This window comes from Oxyura jamaicensis (genome assembly GCF_011077185.1).
Source record: "Oxyura jamaicensis isolate SHBP4307 breed ruddy duck chromosome 14 unlocalized genomic scaffold, BPBGC_Ojam_1.0 oxy14_random_OJ71241, whole genome shotgun sequence".
In the NCBI taxonomy this organism is placed as follows: Eukaryota; Metazoa; Chordata; class Aves; order Anseriformes; family Anatidae; genus Oxyura; species Oxyura jamaicensis.
In genome coordinates, this window is record NW_023304371.1 from 1 (window position 1) to 18,799 (window position 18,799).

At 62.1% G+C, this 18,799-nt stretch overlaps 2 protein-coding genes across 2 annotated transcripts; one reads left to right on the plus strand and one right to left on the minus strand.

The window, feature by feature from the left end:
* Positions 1-7: 7 nt before the first annotated feature.
* On the plus strand, positions 8-5,318 carry PLK1 (polo like kinase 1). The gene is made up of 10 exons (XM_035312467.1): positions 8-437; positions 526-694; positions 804-948; positions 1,438-1,531; positions 2,041-2,260; positions 2,570-2,728; positions 2,952-3,029; positions 3,511-3,665; positions 4,102-4,284; positions 4,563-5,318. The coding sequence occupies exons 1-10, from the start codon at positions 60-62 to the stop codon at positions 4,767-4,769; spliced, it is 1,788 nt and encodes a 595-aa protein (XP_035168358.1). The 5' UTR covers positions 8-59; the 3' UTR covers positions 4,770-5,318.
* Positions 5,319-7,232: 1,914 nt separating this feature from the next.
* LOC118157929 (serine/threonine-protein kinase/endoribonuclease IRE1-like) lies at positions 7,233-16,524 on the minus strand (the record flags this gene model as incomplete). Its single annotated transcript, XM_035312466.1, has 22 exons — positions 7,233-7,624; positions 7,696-7,763; positions 8,032-8,155; positions 8,460-8,587; positions 8,700-8,847; positions 9,619-9,818; positions 10,036-10,135; positions 10,549-10,738; positions 11,250-11,340; positions 11,709-11,958; positions 12,090-12,266; positions 12,493-12,614; positions 12,918-13,068; positions 13,151-13,229; positions 13,440-13,701; positions 13,996-14,097; positions 14,430-14,552; positions 14,829-14,901; positions 15,224-15,296; positions 15,911-15,944; positions 16,231-16,348; positions 16,434-16,524. Coding segments are annotated over 22 exons (2,896 nt in total), but the record flags the coding sequence as incomplete, so codon positions are not given.
* Between the last annotated feature and the right edge of the window lie 2,275 nt (positions 16,525-18,799).

Below are 18,799 nucleotides of genomic sequence, written 5' to 3' on the forward strand. Positions count from 1 at the left end.
CCCAGCCCCACCGCCCCTCACCGGCCCCGTCCAGCTCCGTCCCCGAGGCGCGGCCCGCCATGAGCGCGGCGGGCGGGCGGCCGTCCCGGGCGGCGGTCCCGGCGGAGGCGGCGCGGGGAGGCGTCGCGGCGGCGGGCGGCAAGGAGGTGCCGAAGGTGCTGGTGGACCCGCGGACGCGGCGCAGCTACGTGCGGGGCCGCTTCCTGGGCAAGGGCGGCTTCGCGCGGTGCTACGAGCTGGCCGAGGCCGAGAGCCGCGAGGTGTTCGCGGGCAAGGTGGTGCCCAAGTCGCTGCTGGTGAAGCCGCACCAGAAGGAGAAGATGTCCATGGAGATCGCCATCCACCGCAGCCTGTCGCACCGCCACGTTGTCGGCTTCCAGAGCTTCTTCGAGGACGCCGACTTCGTCTACGTCGTGCTGGAGCTCTGCCGCCGCAGGGTGAGGCCCGGGGCGGTGGGCGAGGGGCTGGCTGCGGGGGTCCCGGGGGGCTGGGGGTGGCACGCCTGGTGCTGACCGTGTCCCGCAGTCGCTGCTGGAGCTGCACAAGCGGCGGAAGGCGCTGAGCGAGCCCGAGGTGCGCTACTACCTGCGCCAGACCATCCTGGGCTGCCAGTACCTGCACAGCCACCGCGTCATCCACCGAGACCTCAAGCTGGGCAACCTCTTCCTCAGTGACGACATGGAGGTGAAGATCGGTAGGTGCCATGACACCCCGCTGTGCCCCTGCCACTGTCCCGCAGTGAGGACCAGCTGGCTGGGCACTCCCTGCTCACACTCCCGTCCCCCTCTCCCTCTCTCCCCAAGGTGACTTTGGCCTGGCCACCAAGGTGGAGTACGATGGTGAGCGCAAGAAGACCCTGTGTGGGACTCCCAACTACATCGCCCCAGAGGTGCTGGGCAAGAAGGGGCACAGCTTCGAGGTGGACATCTGGTCCATCGGCTGCATCATGTGAGTCAAAACATCTCTTGCCTCACCCACTGGACATGAGGTCGGGCAGTCCTTGTAGTCTAGGTCTTGTTGGCCCCTGTGAGGTCTTGATGTGTGCTGGAGCTTTGGATTTCTTGTTGCCAGAGCTCCTGCCATCGCTGAGCGCTGCTGCCAGCCAGCACCTGGCCTCCCAGGCGCTCTGCGTACAAAGGTGTGTGTGTGTCCGTAGACTCACGTGCTACGCAGCACGGCTGTCTTGAGGCCTTTTCCCAGAAGTCCTCACTTCTAACCGGGGCTTTCTCTGGATCCCAGCTTCCTTCTTCATGGCGGGCAGGAACCAGGGACAGTACACGCAACTGCCAGCTCTGTTGTGCTTACAGTGCTAAGTGTGTTCCCTCTGCCCAGAAAATTGCAGGGTGTATTTATGGTGGTTTTTTTTTCTGCACACAAGCCTTGTCTCTTTGCTGTCTCATGTAAAACTGATGCACATCTTTATCTGCAAACACACAGGTATACTCTGCTGGTGGGGAAACCGCCTTTTGAAACCTCCTGTCTGAAAGAAACGTACATCCGAATCAAGAAGAATGAGTATACTATTCCCAAGGTTGGTGCTTCCCACGGGTGGATCCGTTCACCTTGCAGCCATTCCTGCACCATCCTGTTTCTGGCACTTCAGTGGGCTCTCGTCTAATGGTGAAGCAGCTCTTATTGCAGTGTACTAGCAGGGGTTGTCTCAGGTGGCAGTGGAATGAATCTGTAGGGCCAGCAGCACCTTCTTGATTCAGAAGAAAATCTGAGCTGGGTGCTCGGCATGTGGGGTTGTTAAATGGATTTGCTCAAGTCCAGCCACAGATGAGGCCTGGGCCGAGTCCCATCTCATCCTGCTGCTGTCAGTTTGGTTTTGCTAAAGACAGTTGAATTTTAGCTTTGAATGCTGACAGAAAACCACTCTCAGTATCTGTGTCACTGTTTCCCCAGGCTTGCATCCTGCTTGCCTGAGCAGCACGGGAGCTGCTCTGAGCAGAGCTTTGCCTGTGTTGTATACACAGCGCCTTTGCTGCTCGCGAGTGCTTGTCCCCTGACCCTTGTCTATGAACTCTGGCTCTCTCTTAGCACATCAACCCTGTAGCTGCTAACCTCATCCAGAAGATGCTAAGGTCGGACCCTGCCACGCGCCCGACTATCGACGAGTTGCTGAATGACGAGTTCTTCACCTCGGGGTACATCCCCAGCCGCTTGCCCACCAGCTGTCTCACCATTGCACCGAGGTTTTCAATCGCTCCCAGTGGGCTTGAACTGAACGGGCGAAAGCCCCTGACTGCACTCAACAAAGGTAAGTGCAAGCGAGGACTGTGGATGTAGCACTGGGTGAGAACCTGCCTGGCCTCCAGCAGCATCCAGACCCATCAGTGGGGAAACGCGGTGCTGCTTCCCGCTATTCTCCCAATTCTTATGGAAACTGGAGCGTTTTGTGACTGAGCCCTTGCTCTTTACCCAGAACCAAAGTAGGGATGAAGTACTTGCGCCAGCTTCAGCTATGTGGTATATAAGGTGTTTCTTACAGCTAGGGTAGGATGTAAATCTGGTGCTTTCAGAAACCTACTTCCTGGTCATGCCTCTGCAATCTTCTTTCTTGGCCCAGGACCAGACAGCCCTGCAGTAGAGAACTTGCCTGAAAAGGAAGATGTAGCTGGGCTGCGGGAGCTAGGAGACACTGTTGGCTGTCATTTAGCTGACATGTTACAGCAGCTGACGGCAGTCAACTCAGCCAAACCCTCCGAGAGAGTGGCAGTGAGACAAGGTGAGTCTGGGGACGATCCCACAGGCACTGGCCTTCTGGGATAACTTGCTTCTGTCATTCTGATGCTGTTGTCTGAAGTGAGGGTACCAGCTGACCTCAACTTCTACCTGGAAGGCTGAGAAGCAACGTAGAAACTACTCACCTTCCTCTTGTCCCTGCTTGCTTGTTGTGGTGCACAGGATGCCTTGAAATGTCTTCTAACAAATTCCTTTCCTCTTTGCAGAAGAAGCTGAAGACCCAGCCTGCATTCCCATCTTCTGGGTTAGCAAATGGGTGGACTACTCAGATAAATATGGTCTAGGTAAATAACATGGTGGCAATACTTCAGCCTTTTCTAATTTCTGAAGCAGCTGGAGGATGCTCTGGTTTGGGCATGGTATAGGTCTGGTTCTTTAATCAAGTTATTCTAGTGGGGCTGGGTTCAAGACCAGTACCAGGAACATTACCACTCAGTGAATCCTGTCACTGAACATCCACCCTTGCTACTTCAAGAGTGGCAAACGGCTACGCATTGCATGATCCCGTGCATCCAGGTGGCTGGACTTGCTCTGCAGGGAGCACGTGTACTCTGTGGGAGTTAAAGTTGCTTCTGCAGCAGATGATGCAACAAGGGAGGATGACAAGTCCAGAGGAGGAAGAGTGCCTCCTAGACCTTTGTAAAGAGGAGGATCTTTAGGCTCAGTGGGGTAGCTCTTGGGGAAGCCCTAGATAACACAATCCTCTGCCTCCGTATTTCCATGTCCCATGCATGTGATGGTCTAACAGGCTCTCTTTTCAACTAGGTTATCAGCTGTGTGACAACAGTGTTGGGGTTCTCTTCAATGACTCCACTCGTCTCATCATGTACAACGATGGGGACAGCTTGCAGTACATTGAGCAAAACAGCACTGAGTCCTATTTCACTGTGAGATCCTATCCCTCTGCCTTGAACAAGAAGGTCAGTCCTGGGGACAGGAGCCCTCGGTGGGTGGCTGCTCCTGGTGAGACTTCTGCCAGCCATATTGGGCTTTGCTGCAGGGTGGGCTCTACGGAGAAACATCTGTGACTCAGGGCTGCTTGCATTCTGCAGGCTTCCTCTTGGCTGGTAAAATGTGGCCTGAAAGAGAAACACTGGCTGCCCTCACTGTTTATTTCTCGTTGCTAACTGAGGCTTGCTTATGAGCAACTTCACAGAAATGAGCTCTCACAAGACTTACATGGACTGAAGTGTTCAGCAAAATGGGTCTCAAGTATCACCAGAGTGAACTTTTGTCTGAAAATTTGCATAAACTTGTACAGTGACCACTCAAACTCTGAAAGACATAAGGAGTCTCTGGGTCTGTGCTGGCAGCCCTTGCCCTCAGCCTGTCTTTCATAGCCTCTTCTATCTGCAGATAACACTATTGAAATACTTCCGGAACTACATGAGCGAGCACTTGCTGAAGGCAGGTGCTAACATCACACCTCGGGAAGGAGACGAGCTGGCACGCTTACCCTACCTCTGCACGTGGTTCCGGACCCGTAGTGCCATCATCCTGCACCTCAGCAACGGCACTGTGCAGATCAACTTCTTCCAGGTGAGGATGTTGCTTTGCCTCTCCCAGGGCTGTAGCTCTAGCTGATCAAACAGCCCTGCCCCGCACAGCGCTGCATGGCAAGACGGCGATCCCAGCAGATGGCCATAACCTGAGATGGAGCTTTGCCCAGTGAACGTAGTACTGGAAAGCTCCGTGCTCTGCTTGCTGGTATCTGAACCATCCAGTGACTCGTAGCCTGCCAAGCAGCTGTTTCCTCTAGTAGAAGTTTCACCAGGGAGCAGTGTGCTCAGGATTGACCCTGTGTTCTTTCCCCACAGGACCACACCAAAGTCATCTTGTGCCCCCTCATGGCTGCTGTCACATACATAGATGAGAAACGGGACTTCCGCACGTACAAGCTGAGCCTCATTGAGGAGCACGGATGCTGCAAGGAGCTGGCCAGCCGACTACGCTATGCTCGCACCATGGTGGAGAAACTCCTCAGTTCAAAGTCTGGCTCAGCCCGTGTGAAACCCTCTGCTTAGGTCTTGGTCTTGACGGAATCAACATCCGTGCCAAACTGGCCCAGCTGTGGACAGGGAAGTCTGTTAGCAGCCCTGTTTGTACTGTAACCTGCCATCACGTAGCTGGGCTCCCACTCCTGGGTATGGCCTAGCTGCCCTCAAGGGAGCCCCTGATGCTGTGAGGAATGGTCCTGTGTTCACTGTGAGCGGTGCACAAAGGGGCATCTTGCTCCTCCCTCCCAATACAGTCTATTTTTTTTAATTACATATATAGTCTTTTTTCATAATTTCCAAAAGCTTGACTCAAAACAAACAACCCTCTTGTTGGAGGTTCTTGGGCCTTCTAATGAGACAAAGTGTGGGGTTCTCCCCAGAACTATCATGTAAGTTTATTTGTACATGTCTGCCTAATGCTCTGGGCTCATTCCATTTCGTAGCAGCATAAGTAAGATATTTAACATGCCCCAGTTGGGACTGAGCAGTCAGCCTTTTAATACTGAACTTGATCCACGTGAAAGCTAAACTTTTGTATATTGCATAACTTGATTAAAGATTGTTTGCTGTAGTGTCTGGCTCGTCTTGACTCCCTTTGGCTCCTTGCAAGAGAAGTAGCAGCATGTAGCTTCCAGCTTTCCCCCCTGCATCCCCTGACCAAGACCTGTCATCTTCAGGAGCTTGTGCTGTGTGATTCCTCACAGCCTCGGGCTGAGCTGAGCCCTGGGCTTGCCCTTTGGCTATGCCAAAAGAAAACAAGGAACAGACTGTGGGGTTACCACAGGAGCTGTGCTCTAATCAATACCTGTAGGCCAGTACTTAGAAAGGGGAAGGTGGGGAAAAGCTGTTCTGTTTGATCAGCTCTACAACATGAAATAAAGCCACAGGTGTGACTACACAGTTACTAAAATAGATTGCCCAGAACCTCAGTGCAGACTTAGCACATACCAGTAGTGCTCATACCAGTTTGTTTTTAAGCAGAAAAAGCTTTTTATTTTTTTCTAACTTTTATACAAAATGTTCTATGCTATACACTGTTCTGAAAATAATGGATCCATGGATTGTCCCCCAAACCCCACACCCCAGCAGAGAGGAATTAGGCTGCACCAACATTAGTGCTGTTCAGAGAGGAAGGCTTCGCCCAGGGGCTCCTGGGCTGGGTTCCCCCTGGCACTGTCAGCTTCCAGCAGCTGTGGGGAGCTCCATGCAGCGAGGTCTGCAGCTGCCGTGTGTTTGTGAGGAGGCAGAGCTGCTGCTACGTCAGCTCGCAGGCTGCCTGCAGGCCCTACGGGTGCTTCACCCATGGTCAGGCTTGCATGAGACAGGGGCTTGACCTCAGCCCCAGGAGATGCCATAAACCAGAACGTCCGTGGGAAACGCGCCCTGGGCAGCACGCAGCTGTGAGCCTGTGCTGCTGCCCCATCTCCAGGCCTGGAGAAGCTGGGGGGGCTGCAGGCACAGGCCCGAGTTCAGAGGGAAGGGATCAGCAGGGGAGAAGAGGTTTCCCCCTTGTTTGCCTTCCTTTATGTCCTGAGAAAACTGCCCACAAACAGCGGCACGGCTCTTCTGCTGTGCCAACTGCCCCTGCTCTGAGGACTAACGGGTGTCTGGCCTAACAACAGGCTGCTGCTCCCCGAGAGGGAGAAACCCTTTTCCTCAGCCAGGCTGAGATAAAAACACTTCATTTTCAGGATTGTGATGGAGGCCTCAAGCCCCCTTCCAGGGCTGGCCATGCCGTGCCCTCTGCAGGCCCGATGCAAAGAGCACAGCCAGAGCCCTAGGAGTGATGCTAAACGCTGATGTGCTCGCCCTCAGCTGGGATGAAGGCCCTCATCCAGCACCAGGACTGCTGTGTCGGGCCTCCTGGTACCTCTGTGCATTAAACACAGGCCCAGACAGCTCTTCCACAGGCACACAGCCCCGGAGGGACCACGGGAACGATGTGTGCGGATCCTCTGAGGAACTGGCTGCGGGCCCAGCGCAGCAGTCAGGTTGCGGTGCTCCTTCAGCTACTCCCAAGAAATTCTTTCAACACCTTTTTTTTCCCTGACTTCTCCAAGTACTGTCTGTGCAGTAGAGCTATTCTGTTCTCTGACAGAAGGGTCTTCAGGCTCCTGAGCCTGACCACGGCCCTTGGGGCTCAGCAGACCAAGGTGAGCCAGCCCCAGGCCAGGCCGTGCGCATCGCTGCTGGCCCCCGCTGCCTGCACCCCTGTGGGGGCCGGGTCCTGGGTCCCAGACCCCCCTCCCTGGCCGAGGCAGCCGTGCACAGGGCAGACGGATGCCGAGGAGCCCAGGGCCGGTGGTAGCGCTGGGCTGCTGGACAACGGGCACAAGGCGAGTGTGCCCGGTGCTCTGAGCACGGCGCCTCGTGCCTCCTCCTCAGAGAGACGTCCCCCGGAGTCCCCGTGCCCAGTGGCAGCTGAGCTCCCCGACAGCCAAGGGCCACACAGGGACCCCAGCAGGGGCTTCCTGCAGGAGCCCCCTTCCCCTGAGCCGGGGCAGGACCGGGCACAGGGGCTGCAGCACAGCAGCTGTGGCTAAATCCTGTCAAAGTCACCCCAAAAGGGGCAGCGCCCCAACAATCGCTGCTTCGGCTGCAGAGATGGCAGACGGGCGCTGCCGGGAGCCTGGCGCCCCGAGGAGCGGCGGCCGCAGCCCCCCGCTGCCAACCCCCGGCACGGTGCCCGCTCACCTCCCCGCGCCCCCCGGCTCCGGGACGTAGTAGGGGCGGAAGAGCCGCTCGCGGGCACAGAGCCGCATGGTGCTGTGCGTGTGCAGCAACAGCCGCGGGAAGCGGGAGGTGAAGTACTGCACGAAGCCTTCGGGGACGGAGCCCAGTGCCTCCTGGACGTCGGCAGGCAGCTCGTGGTAGTGATGCTTCTGCAGGACAGAGGGCTTGGTGAGGGGTGGCCGGCGCGGCGCGCAGCCCGGCTGCGGGGCAGGGGGCATACCTTGTTCCTCATGGCCCGCAGGAGGTCGCGCACCGAGCCGCCCTTGTAGGTGCGGAACTTCCTCAGGTCTGGGGAGAAAGCAGAGCAGAGGCGCAGCAGTGCGGTGAGTGCCCCTGGGATGCCACAGCCCTGCAGAAGCCCCTGCCCCGGGCAGGGATCACTGCCCTGCTCTGCCCTTCCAAGGGCTGCATCTTTGTCCCCCCTGGATTTTGGCTCCTGGACACCTGGAGGTGCCTCATGGACAGTAAATGGCACCAGAGCCAGAACACTCCAGTCCCTGCATGCTGCTGCATGCGGCAGGAGGGCACCGCGTGAGCCCAGAGCCTGTGCTCCTACCTGTCTGCAGCGGGAGGGAGATGTGCATCCTCCAGTTTGTCCTCACCACCGAGCGGCCCCCTGCCTCCAGCGCCGCCACGATGGCCCCCTCGGCTGGCTCCTTCTCGATGCGGTCACTGACGTCCTGCACCAGAGAGCAGGGACTGGGACGGGCACCGGCACTGGCTCTGGTCCCATGCCCACCCCGGCCAGCACCGGAGCGCAGAGCTGCAGGGACGGGGGGGGACACGCAGCGCATCCAGCATGGGAGGGGTTTAGGGCTGACCCCAAACTGGGGGAAGAGGGGAACACCCCTTGCAAAAGTAGCTCAAAATGAGCATGGTGAATGCATGTGGCTGGTTCCAGCACTCTTTCAGAACACCCACACGGTGCCAGCTGTGCTCAGAGCACACCTAAGGGCACTGCCCAGCTGGACTCAGCACTCTCACCTGGAAGAACTGCAGCTGCTTCTCTGCACTCCAGAAGAAGGGGTGCATAAGGACCACGGGGGCCGAGGGGCGCTTCTGGGGCTCGCCACTGATCATTGACACAATCAGCTCTCTTGCAATGACCTTGTCTTGAATGCAAAACAGGAGAGAGCACTAAGCGAGGCCGCAGGGAGGACGGGGCACGCCGCACAGCCTGGCACGGGGTGGTTGCTGCAGGCACTGGCCTCTGGGCAGCCTCACCGTGCGCCTCCTCCTGCAGGCAGGGCAGCTGGTAAGCGCCCGCCAGGATGTTGGCCTGTCGCCGCAAGCTGTCCCCGAACGGGTGCTGCCCTCCTGACACCACGTAGTAGAAGACGCAGCCGGCTGAGAAGATGTCCACAGCGCACGTCTGCAAGACACAGACGGGGAGATGGGACCCTTGCAGCAGAGGTGAGGAAGGCTTTACACCCCCGCTTTTCCACTCTTCTGTGTGAGCGCCCGGTTGTTAGCTACAGCTTTAGCCAGGCAGCAGCACCCAGACACCGCGGCGCAGCTGCAAAGTGCAAGGCACAAGGGCTCCTGCCTGCCAAGCTTTCCAGAGCACGGACGGTCTCTCCCTGGGCCAGTGATGCCCCCAGCACCTTGGGTCCTCATCAGGGAAGAGGTTTTCAGGGACACTGACACAAGCCAGGACTCCACAGCCAGATGAACACAGGAGAGCTGCTGCTGCCTTAAATGTCTGTGCAAGCCGATCCTAGCACTGGGTTACGTGAAGCGCGTTGCCAACAGCAGCCCGTGCCCTGCCAGGCCCATCAGCAACCAGCTCCCAGCAGGAACGGGATTGATCCCCGGGGCCAAACGGACACGCAGATGTCACCACCACCACGCACCCCACGCTTCCAAGCACCAGAGCCAAGTGTCAGAGGGCTGCGATGGGGCTCCGGCCTCGCCAGCCCCAGGGCTCTGCCTCTCCACCACGAAGGGGAGGAGAGCAGGAGGCGGCTGCTGCCTGGGCGGTGCGCACTGCTGCTGCGCTCGGGCTGGCTTTCGCTCTCAGAGCTCTGGTCTTAATTGTGCATTTCAGCGGCACACCACAAGGCTGCTGCAAGCAAGGAGGACGCTGCAAAGAAAGGCTCAAGGAGCACACGAAGCAGCACGGAGGTGCCCATGGCTCACTGACGGGGTTCTCCTTCGGGGCCTCCTGCAGCACCTCGGGCGCAATCCACCCCTCGGTGCCGGGGATGCCGGAGCGCAGGCTGAAGCTGTGCCGCCCCCCCTGGAGCTTCTTGCACAGGCCAAAGTCCGAGATGACGGCTCGGATCTGCCCGTGGCTATTCGGGACAGAGATGAGGATGTTACAGGGCTTCAGGTCGCGATGAACTGCAAGAGACAGTTTGCAGCGTTACCTGCAGGCGAGGCCCCGTGCCGCAGGGCCGATGCAGGAGGTGCTGCAGAGATGAGCAGGGCTGCAGCACATCTGCACGCCCAGCACCTCCCAGCAGCGAGCGGTCCGAATGCTGCAGCACCGCGGGCTTGGCTGGGGACAGGGCACAGCGCCCACGCACGTGCATCGACGCAGGGGACGCTGCCCTCTTACCGATGTTGAGGGAGTGCAGGTGTGCCAGGCCTGACATGGTCTGGTGCAGGACAGACACCGGGTCCAGGCTGCGCCGATTGAAGCTGGGGCTCTCCACGTACTGGAAACAGGGAGACAGAAAGATGTGCACTGAGGCCTGAGGGACCGGACAAACAAGGCAAGGCTGGGCAGGAGAAGCTTCTCACTAGGCTGACGGAGGAGGAAGGAGATGAGCGTTCTGATGTACGAGCCCATCCAGAGGCCATCCCGTGCCCGAGGCCTGCCATTTCCAGGCTGACCAGGCGGCAGCTGCAGCACACTGCCCTCACCGCACCCCAGGGAGGGATCCCAGCCAGAGCTGCCGGCTGCACACCGTGCTCGCCACGCGCACCCCCGGCTGCTGCAGGACCTCACCAGCAGGATGGGTGGAACTGGGCGCCTTCCCCTGGGGCCCAGCTGCGTGGTGGGGACGGGGCAGGCAGGGCTGGTGGACGGCCACCGGGCAGCAGCCTCGAGGTGTACGTGCAGGCTCACCTCCTGCAGCGTGGCAGAGCAGAGCTCGATGGCGATGTAGTGGAACTGCTTGTCCCGCTCGGTGCAGAAGTAGCGTACGACGTGGGGGTGCTCGTCCGACTCGCGGAGCAGCTGCACCTCCCGGTCCACGAGGTGGAAACACTCGGGCAGGAGGCGCTTCACGGCCACGTTCCGGCCATCGAAGTGTCCCCTGCGTGCAGACGGCCGGTGAGGGCAGCCCACCACCAGGCACAGCGGAGCCCAGCGCTGCAGAGGCACAGCCCAGACGGGCTCTGGGCAGAGCCAGACTCGTCCCTCAGCACCCTCAGCACGGGAACAATGCCCGGAGCCATAAGCAGGCAGAAATCTCTGCAGCGAGCAGGATACAGGGGTTCGGGTGAACGTTTTTGCAGGAAAGCAACGTCCCTCGCTTTTTACTGTGGTTGGCCTTGGGGAAGGCACTGCAGGCAGGCCCACGGGAACCTCCCTGCACATCAGACCCACCAGCTGCCCCTGCTGCCCGCGTTACCACAGGCCACGAGCCCAGCTCTCCAGGTCGGTTGGATACGGGCTGGGTAAGGGGAAGGTGGCAACCCTCTCACAAAAACCCCTGCACTGCCCGGATGCCGGGCGGGGAAGGCGCCTGCCGCAGAGCTGCGCTGGTGGCTCCCAGGCAGAAGTGGAGAGAGGAGGCCTGTGCAGGCATCCCAGGTGCCACCCACCTGAAGACAAAGGTTCCTCCAGCTCCATGGCCCAGCACATCCTTGGGGTTAAAAGAAACTTTCCCAACTACGATCACGTCTGGTTCCACATCTGCAAAGACAGGCACCCTTCAACCTTTAAGCGTTAGGCAGTCCTATATGAAGGACATCCACTTCTTTAACCACCTGGTTGTTTCTCAGGTCCTACAACTGCCGAACCACGTCCGCAGCCCATCCCTATCCAACACCAGCGCTTGCGTCTCCACCCCCCCGGCTGCGGTTGGAGCCATCTCATCTGCAGGGCCTCTGCTCCTGCTCTGGATGACACCACCTGCCCAGCTTCTTCTCAGCATCCACGAGCCTCGAAGCTGTGGATTTGTTTTTCTGAGAGGTTCCACATTGTGGAGGAGACGTGGACATTCCCACGAGGGGCTGCTGGCCCCCAGGACAGAGCTCCCCTCGCTTCCCAGCAGCACGCACCTCCAGCAGGCACCGGCGCAGCTGGCTCCAGGCCGACCACCCCGTTGGCTGGGTCCTTCAGGTGGGCAGAGGGGCCCGGGCTCTGCGAGAGCCGAGATGTGCTTCCCTGGCCCCCCTCTGGCTCCCCGGGCTCCCCAGGGACAGCCTCGCCAGAGACCCGGGGCGGGAGCAGCATCTCCTGCTGCTGCTGCAAGAGCTGAATTTGCTTCTCCAGCTGCTGCTGCTGCGCCTCGTGCTGCTTCTGCTGTTTCTGGAGCACAAGAACAAACGGCCTCAGTGGCTGGCAGCCCTGCGGAGCCCCGGGCACCAGCACTGCTCCGGCACAAGCAGTTTCCAGCCCTGCAGCAGGCAGGCGGGTGCAGGGGCCGGGAGCCCACGCACCGTGAGGAACAGCAGCAGGATGCCGCCCCCCAGCAGGGCGCTGCCAAGGCCGGCCAGCACCACGTCCCAGCTGCCGGACTCCGGGTACACCTCCAGCTGCTCCCTGCTGGCATCGGGTGGAAGCTGCCCGTCGCTGCTCCGCACGGCCGGCTCCTCTGTGCTGCTCGGGGCCAGGAACTGCAACACGGGGGGGTGTTGGGGCTACACCGGCAGGGACCTCCGGGCACTCGGGCTTCAGGATCCCTCCCCTCCCAGCCGAGCCCCGAAGCTGGGTGGCGCACAGGACCCTCCCGGTGCCGTCCCCAGGCTGGCATGCACTGCACCGCCCTGGATGGCCCAGACCCTTCTGCGGCCCCGCGCTCCCCTGTGCAGAGCAGCGACCCAGCGGGGCCCCGCCGCTCACGTTGTCAAACACGGTCCTGGCCGGGGAGCTCCGGGGAATGATGGTTTCTGTTGTCTTCCTCAGGTTCTCCGGGAAGGCTCTCAGCATCGTGGTGTGGACCACAGGAGGCAGCTCATGGTGCCCTGGGATGAGAGGAAAGCAGAGATAGCCACCACCCGGCCTCGGGGCACAGCTTCAGCCCACTCATCCACCTGGCCTGGGCTCTCCAGGCAGCCCTGGTGCCCTGGGGAAGGGCAGCAGGAAAAGCCACGGCTACAGGGAAGCCACAGCCACAGCCACGGGAAGTGTCAGGGCCCCGGCACACCCCGGTGCGGAGGGGTAGGGCTGTGACCCCAGGCGGTCCTTGGGGGTGAATCACAGCCGTGCTGCTGCCGTGCCACAGAGCCCCCTCACGCCATCCCCTGGGGCCCGCCGCGGGTCCGCACCTATCAGCAGCCACTGGTTGCGCATGGAGGTGATGCTGCCCTGCGGGTACTTGACGTCGGTGCTGGGAGTGATCTCGCACTCTCCCGACTCTCTCATGGTCACGTCGTCCGTGGTGGGGCCGTCGATCCTGGCCAGCGTGATGCCCTGCGGCTGAAGGAGGGAGCAGTGGGGCTGTGCCACGTGCCAGGGCTCCCCCGGCACAGGGGGCCCCCGGGGCAGCGAGGACACTCACCACCAGTGCCACGCTGTCATGGACCAGCGAGGTCAAGGCGTAGAAGCTGGCCGCGTGCTTCCCCACGTAGAGCGCAGGCCTGCAACGCAGGGAACGCGTCAGCCCCCGAGCGTGGGCAGCATGACACCACCAGTCGTCACAGCCAGGGCCCAGAGGTGTCTCCAGTGCCTGCCCTCGGGCTGTGACACCCGTGGGTGCTCTGCCTCAGAACGAAGCCGCCCCCGCCTGGAGCCTCCCCAGCAGGGCCCTGCAGCCGCTGCCCCCTCCCTGCAGCCCCCCGGTCACGTACAGCAGCTGGGTCTTGGTGGCCGTGAAGTCCTTCACGGTCTGGTAGCTCCCCCTGATGAGGTGGATGTCCTGCGAGTGGAAGGTCAGGTAGCGCAGCGTCTCCATGGCCAGGTTGAGGTGGGGCACGCGGCGGAGGCTGTCCTGGTGCCACACGTAGATGCCGACCACCGGAGAGCCGTAGTTGTGCGCCCACAGGACCTCCCCGCTCTCCTTGTCCAGCGTCACCACCAGCCCGTCCCCGCTGGAGGCGAAGTGGGACATTTCTAGCCAGGGACAGAGGACGCGCTGCAGTGGCTGCCGGGCAGGAGCGCTCCCGGGAGACCCCACGCGTCCTGCGGCAACCCAGGGTGTGCTCCAAGGGCACCGGGTGGCTGTCCCTGGGCCAAGGGGGGCTGGCCATGCCAGAGGAGCGCGAGCCACTTGGCACGGAGCCGTGGCCCCGTCTCTGCCACGCAGGCGAGCCCTGGCACAGCACAGCTGACCCAGCAGCCGCTTTCCCCAGTGACCGGCACTGCCCGGGGCCACAGCTGCCCCTCCAGGGGCGAACAGCGACTCACTGTAGGGGTAGGACTCCTCGCAGAGCGGCGCCGAGTAGTCGGAGTAGGTGGCGTTCCAGCGCAGCTCCCGCGACTTGGTGTCGTACATGGTGATGACGTACTCTGCGGCGAGAGCAGGGCCGCAGGGTCACGGCACACTGCGGGGACGGCGCCTCGGGAGGGGGCAGCAGCAGGAAACGCCGAGCGCCCTGCTGCCTGCGGCGGCACAGAGCCAGCCCAGCCCCGGCACGTTGGGATTCCTGAGCCTAAGAGCGGGGCATGCGGCTGGGGAAGCCCAGCCTCTCCGCTCCCTGCCTTTCCACGGGGACAGCAGAGCCTCCGCTGGCAGCAGAGGTCACACAAACCTCCCTGGGCAGCCCGTGTCCCCGCGGGGCGGGCAGACAGCCCAGCACCCTCCTGGGAGGACAGGTAAATGGCAAGGAAGACTGGCTTACGGGTACGGCCGATGTAGAGCAGGGGACTGGAGGGGCACAGCCCATCCGAGGCCTCCGTCGAGAGAGTGGTCTGCTTCTCCCCTGACTTGGGGTCCACAACGAACCAGGTGTCCTGCTTCTTCCCTGCGAACGAAAGCACATTGTGCCGTAAGCCTCCAGAGCCCTGAGCTCCTCTCCTTCCCTGCGGCCGCTCCGCCGGGCCTCCTCCCCGCCTCGCCCCGTCCACGGACACGTTCCCACCAGGTCCCCGCTCCGCCTCTCCCCCTTCGCACCCAGCCCCTGGGCACGAGTGCTCGTGCTTCGGGTCAGCGCCCGCCCGTCTCCCAGGCGGACCCCCCGCACCCCGGGCAGACCCCCCGCAGCCGCAGCCGGCTGGGCCCTGCCCCGGGGCTCTCGTACCTGTGTAGAGCACGCCGTCCGAGCTGCGGCACGGCGAGGACTGCACCAGCTCCGGGATGGTGAACGGGAGCTTCTGCAACACAGACACCGAGTGGCCGCGGTGCCAGCGCAACGTCCCGGTGAGCTCAGCCCCCGGCCTCCTGAGGACGTGCTGCTGGGGGGTCCCCCCTCCACACCTGCCCCCATGGTCCACCCCTGAGCTGGACGGAGCGGTGGGGAAGGAAGCGGACCGAGCTGTGCTTGCCCCACGCCGCTAGGCTGACACCACCAAGGTGACGAGGGCACACAGGAGCCACCGAACGCCCCGAGCCCGCCCTGCCCAGCGGCTCTGCCCAGCCCCGTGAAAGCAGAGAGGGGCGGGTGGGATGCAGGCAGCCCCCAGCCACACTACTGACCATCAGGCCTTCTTTGTTCTTCCCTCCCAGGATGTACAGGCTGCCGTCGTTGGGGTCTGGAAGAAATGCCGGTCTGAAGAGAGGAGAGTGAAACGTGAGCCGTGCCCCAGTGCTGGGCACATGCTGATGGCTAAATAGGGGACGCGATGAAGAAACCCTTCCGCAGCGTGCTCCAGGGCGACTCATATCAGAGCTTAACCCTTCCCGGAACCCCCTCGCACCGGGCCGGGTGCGGGACATACCGGTGTGCCTCGGCACAGCACCTCGAGGTGCGCTCTGCGCCTGCTGGCCGCGCTGACCTGCTGCCCGGCCCTCAGGGGAGCTCTGCGCTTCCCTCCGTTCCCCCTGCAGCTGCGGAAGGACTGAGGGATTCTCCTCAATGTCCCTCCTACGCTTTTGTGCACGGTGGCACGGGGAGCTTCTGGGCTGCTTGCAAGGCTACCCGCTCGGCAGCAGGGAGCAGCTGTCCCTTATCACGCACAAGGTGCTAGCAAAAGGCCAGGGTTAGGACAGCGCTACAGCACGGCCCAGAAGTTCTCTCAGGTTCCGGGTTCCTGCTGTGAATCTGTTGGGTCACCAGGGCAGCCTTGCTAGTCAGCACCTCCGGACGCCTCCTGCACAGGCTGTGAGGCCAACAGACAACCTGCACCGCAAAGGGTGCCCCGTCCATGGGAGAGCAATACTCACTCTGCAACATAAACCGGCACCTGCAGAATGGGATCTGAAAAAGAGAGCGAAACGTGTGCGTCAGCAGCCTCTCCCCGGGAGAGGGGCAGCGTGGCGGTGTTTACCACGCACAGCCACGTGCTGGCACGCTCGCTGCAGCCCTATTTGCATTTCAGGCCCAGAATAGCCCCAGCCAGCAGCAGGGACCCGGCTCGCAGCAAATGCTCCCCTCTGCCAGCAGCCAAGCCTGGGGCTGGCGCCGTACCCAGCAGCTCTCCCGGCTCCGCAGAAAGCCCTGGTGGAGGGCACACCGCCAGCCCCTGTTCGCAGCCCATCCTCACCGTCCTTCAGGGTCCACTTGATGTCACCGGTGCTCTTGCTCACTGCGTGGAGGTTCCCATCGAGCGTGGATATGAAGAGCAGCGTTTCTGGGACAGTCACAGCGCTGCTTTTGAGGCACTACGGACAGAAAGGGGGCCCTCAGAGTGCTGCGGGCCTGGGGACGAGCCCAGGGCCGTGCCACCAAACTGCTCCCACTGCGCACCCCTGCAGCACCCGGCTGCAGGGAATGAGCCCAGAGGTCCCTCCTGGTCCCAGGCGAGGCGAGACGTGCCAGAAGGGTTTCTTCCCTTGCACTGCAATCCCATCGTGATTTACAGCCGAGCTTTCAAGGCAGATTCGTACAAGAACCCAAGTTCACCAGGTTCTCACATTTCTCTTGAACAGGTATTTCCCAGCCTGGGCTCCTGGACAGAGGCTGTACAAAGAGGCAACAATGACAACAGGAAAGCCAGGTTTCTCCCCAGTTTCTCCCCAGGAGGTTCACATTCGGTGCCCACAGACACCGTAACCCAGCTGGAAAAGTTTCAAGAAATTCCGCAAACCAAACAAATCTGAGAAGCACAGTTAGGGAGAGCTTCTGTGCCAGGTTTCTCGACAAAGCGGGGTATTAAACCTGCTTATTCCTTCAGCCCCAGACACCGGAGGGACCACTCCTGCCAACCGCTGGCAGAGGCGCTGCGCTTGACCAGCCGGTGGCAAGCAGCGCGGGCTGCATCCGCGGGGATGGGTGCGGAGAGGCTGCGCCCAGCCGTGGGCCCCGCTGCCTCCCTCAAGGTGACACGAGCAGCCCCGCCGCCCGCTCCTTGCAGAAGCAAACTGGCCGGGTGACTTTTCATGCCAGAAGCACAAGGAATGCCAGCCCAGGCCTTCACGGCCGCATGACGACGAGAGCGCAACTGCAAAGCTGCTCTGGAAAGGGGAGCTGCCACTCCCGCGTGCGGTGCCCACATGGCAAACGCCAGCTCACCCGCGGTGCCTGCACAGCAGCCTCGCCCCGTCAGCAAACAGGAGAGCAGCAGGCAAACAGCACGGGGAGAGGAACGGCCGCCGGGAAGGCAGGGCCAGCACAGCACCGGGGCTCCGCACCGCCAGCGCCTGAGGTGGGGCAGGGCCCAGGGCTCACCCCGCAGGGCCCCGATGGATTTGGGTTGCTCAGTACGTGGCCATGGGGGAATGGATGGAGCACGCCACTGCCTCGGCTGCTCCTGAGGGCCCGCAGCTGATGCGCACCCCATGGCTCTGCACGTCCCCTCCCTGCCTCGTGCCTGCTGCTCATCGCATCCTCGAACATGGAGCGGGCACAGGGCTCGGCCCGAGGACCTGGGCAGGTGAACGAACAGGAACCAGCACAGCCCGCGCCAGGGGGCTCTGCTCCATGCAAGCACGTGCCCATCCCGAGGAGGAACTGGTGGCAACAGAGCAGCCACGGCACAGCGGGGCCGAGAGATGCACTCTCCTGGAGTCCCTGGCTGCTGGAATTCCTCCGGCAGCGGCACAAGCAGCAGCCGACGGGCACCGTGCCGCCTGCCCTGCAGCTGCACCTGCTGCTCCGAGCACACTTCACAGCCACTCCCCGGCCGTCAGCCCACTCCTGTTACTTGCCCTTCTTCCTGCTTGATCTGTAGGTGAGATCAGAGCCAGCGTGCCAGCTCCCGCTCTGCCCAGAGGACGCGGGGGGCAGGCAGAGGAGCGCAGCTGTTTCCTGCCGCTCTTCTCCAGCACGGCGCAGGCTCGCCACGTAGGCTCGCCCCGGCCTCGAGGGATGGCGAGCGGTTGGCGTGGCCGAGACCCACCAACAGACATCCTCCAGTGAGGACGTATCAGACCGCAGCCCAACACGTAGTACTGAATTCGTTGCGTGGGCACCTGCACAGGGACCTGAACCGAGACTGCCAGCCCCCGGGGCAGAGCCCTGCAGCCGCCACAGCTGCAACAGCCTCCGCTCTTCCCCCTGCTTTGCAGTTTCATCCGTCTCTGCTTATTTTGGTGGCAGGGCACCCAACCACAGGCCCGGCTGCCCAGCCCCACTCCCGCTGCCCACCCCAGGAGCTGCTGCCTTTTCCCTCCTGCTGGGGGACCCAAGCTCTGCCCCCAGCGCCGGCTACCAGCAGCAGTCCTGCCCAGGAGTGCGGCTGCTGGGGCCCTGGGGCCGTCCCCTGACCCGTCTGCCCTCCCGAGGAGCAGCAACGCCGCATTGCCCAAACCACTCCGGCACCCGCTCTGCCGGCTCGCCAAGCCACCGGCCACGGGCGCTGTCAGCAGGACGCAGCCAGGCAGCCCCGAGGGGACGGGCCGGGGGCTCCCCGGGAAGGGACCCCGCGGCCCCGGGGCAACGATCAGGGGACGGCGACCCCGCGGTGGGCACCGCGCGCGGCCCCGTCACCCGGGGCGAGCCGTGCGGGTCTGCCCCGCCGCGAGCGGCGTCAGCGGGAGGCAGCGGGCGCCCACCCGGGCGGGGGGGAGGCACCGCAGCCCCTTCCCCGCCGCCCGGCTCTCCAGCAGCGGGCGAGAGCGGCGCGGCCCCGCCGTGCCCGCCCGGCTGCCACCGGCACCCCCGGGGGGCGGCAC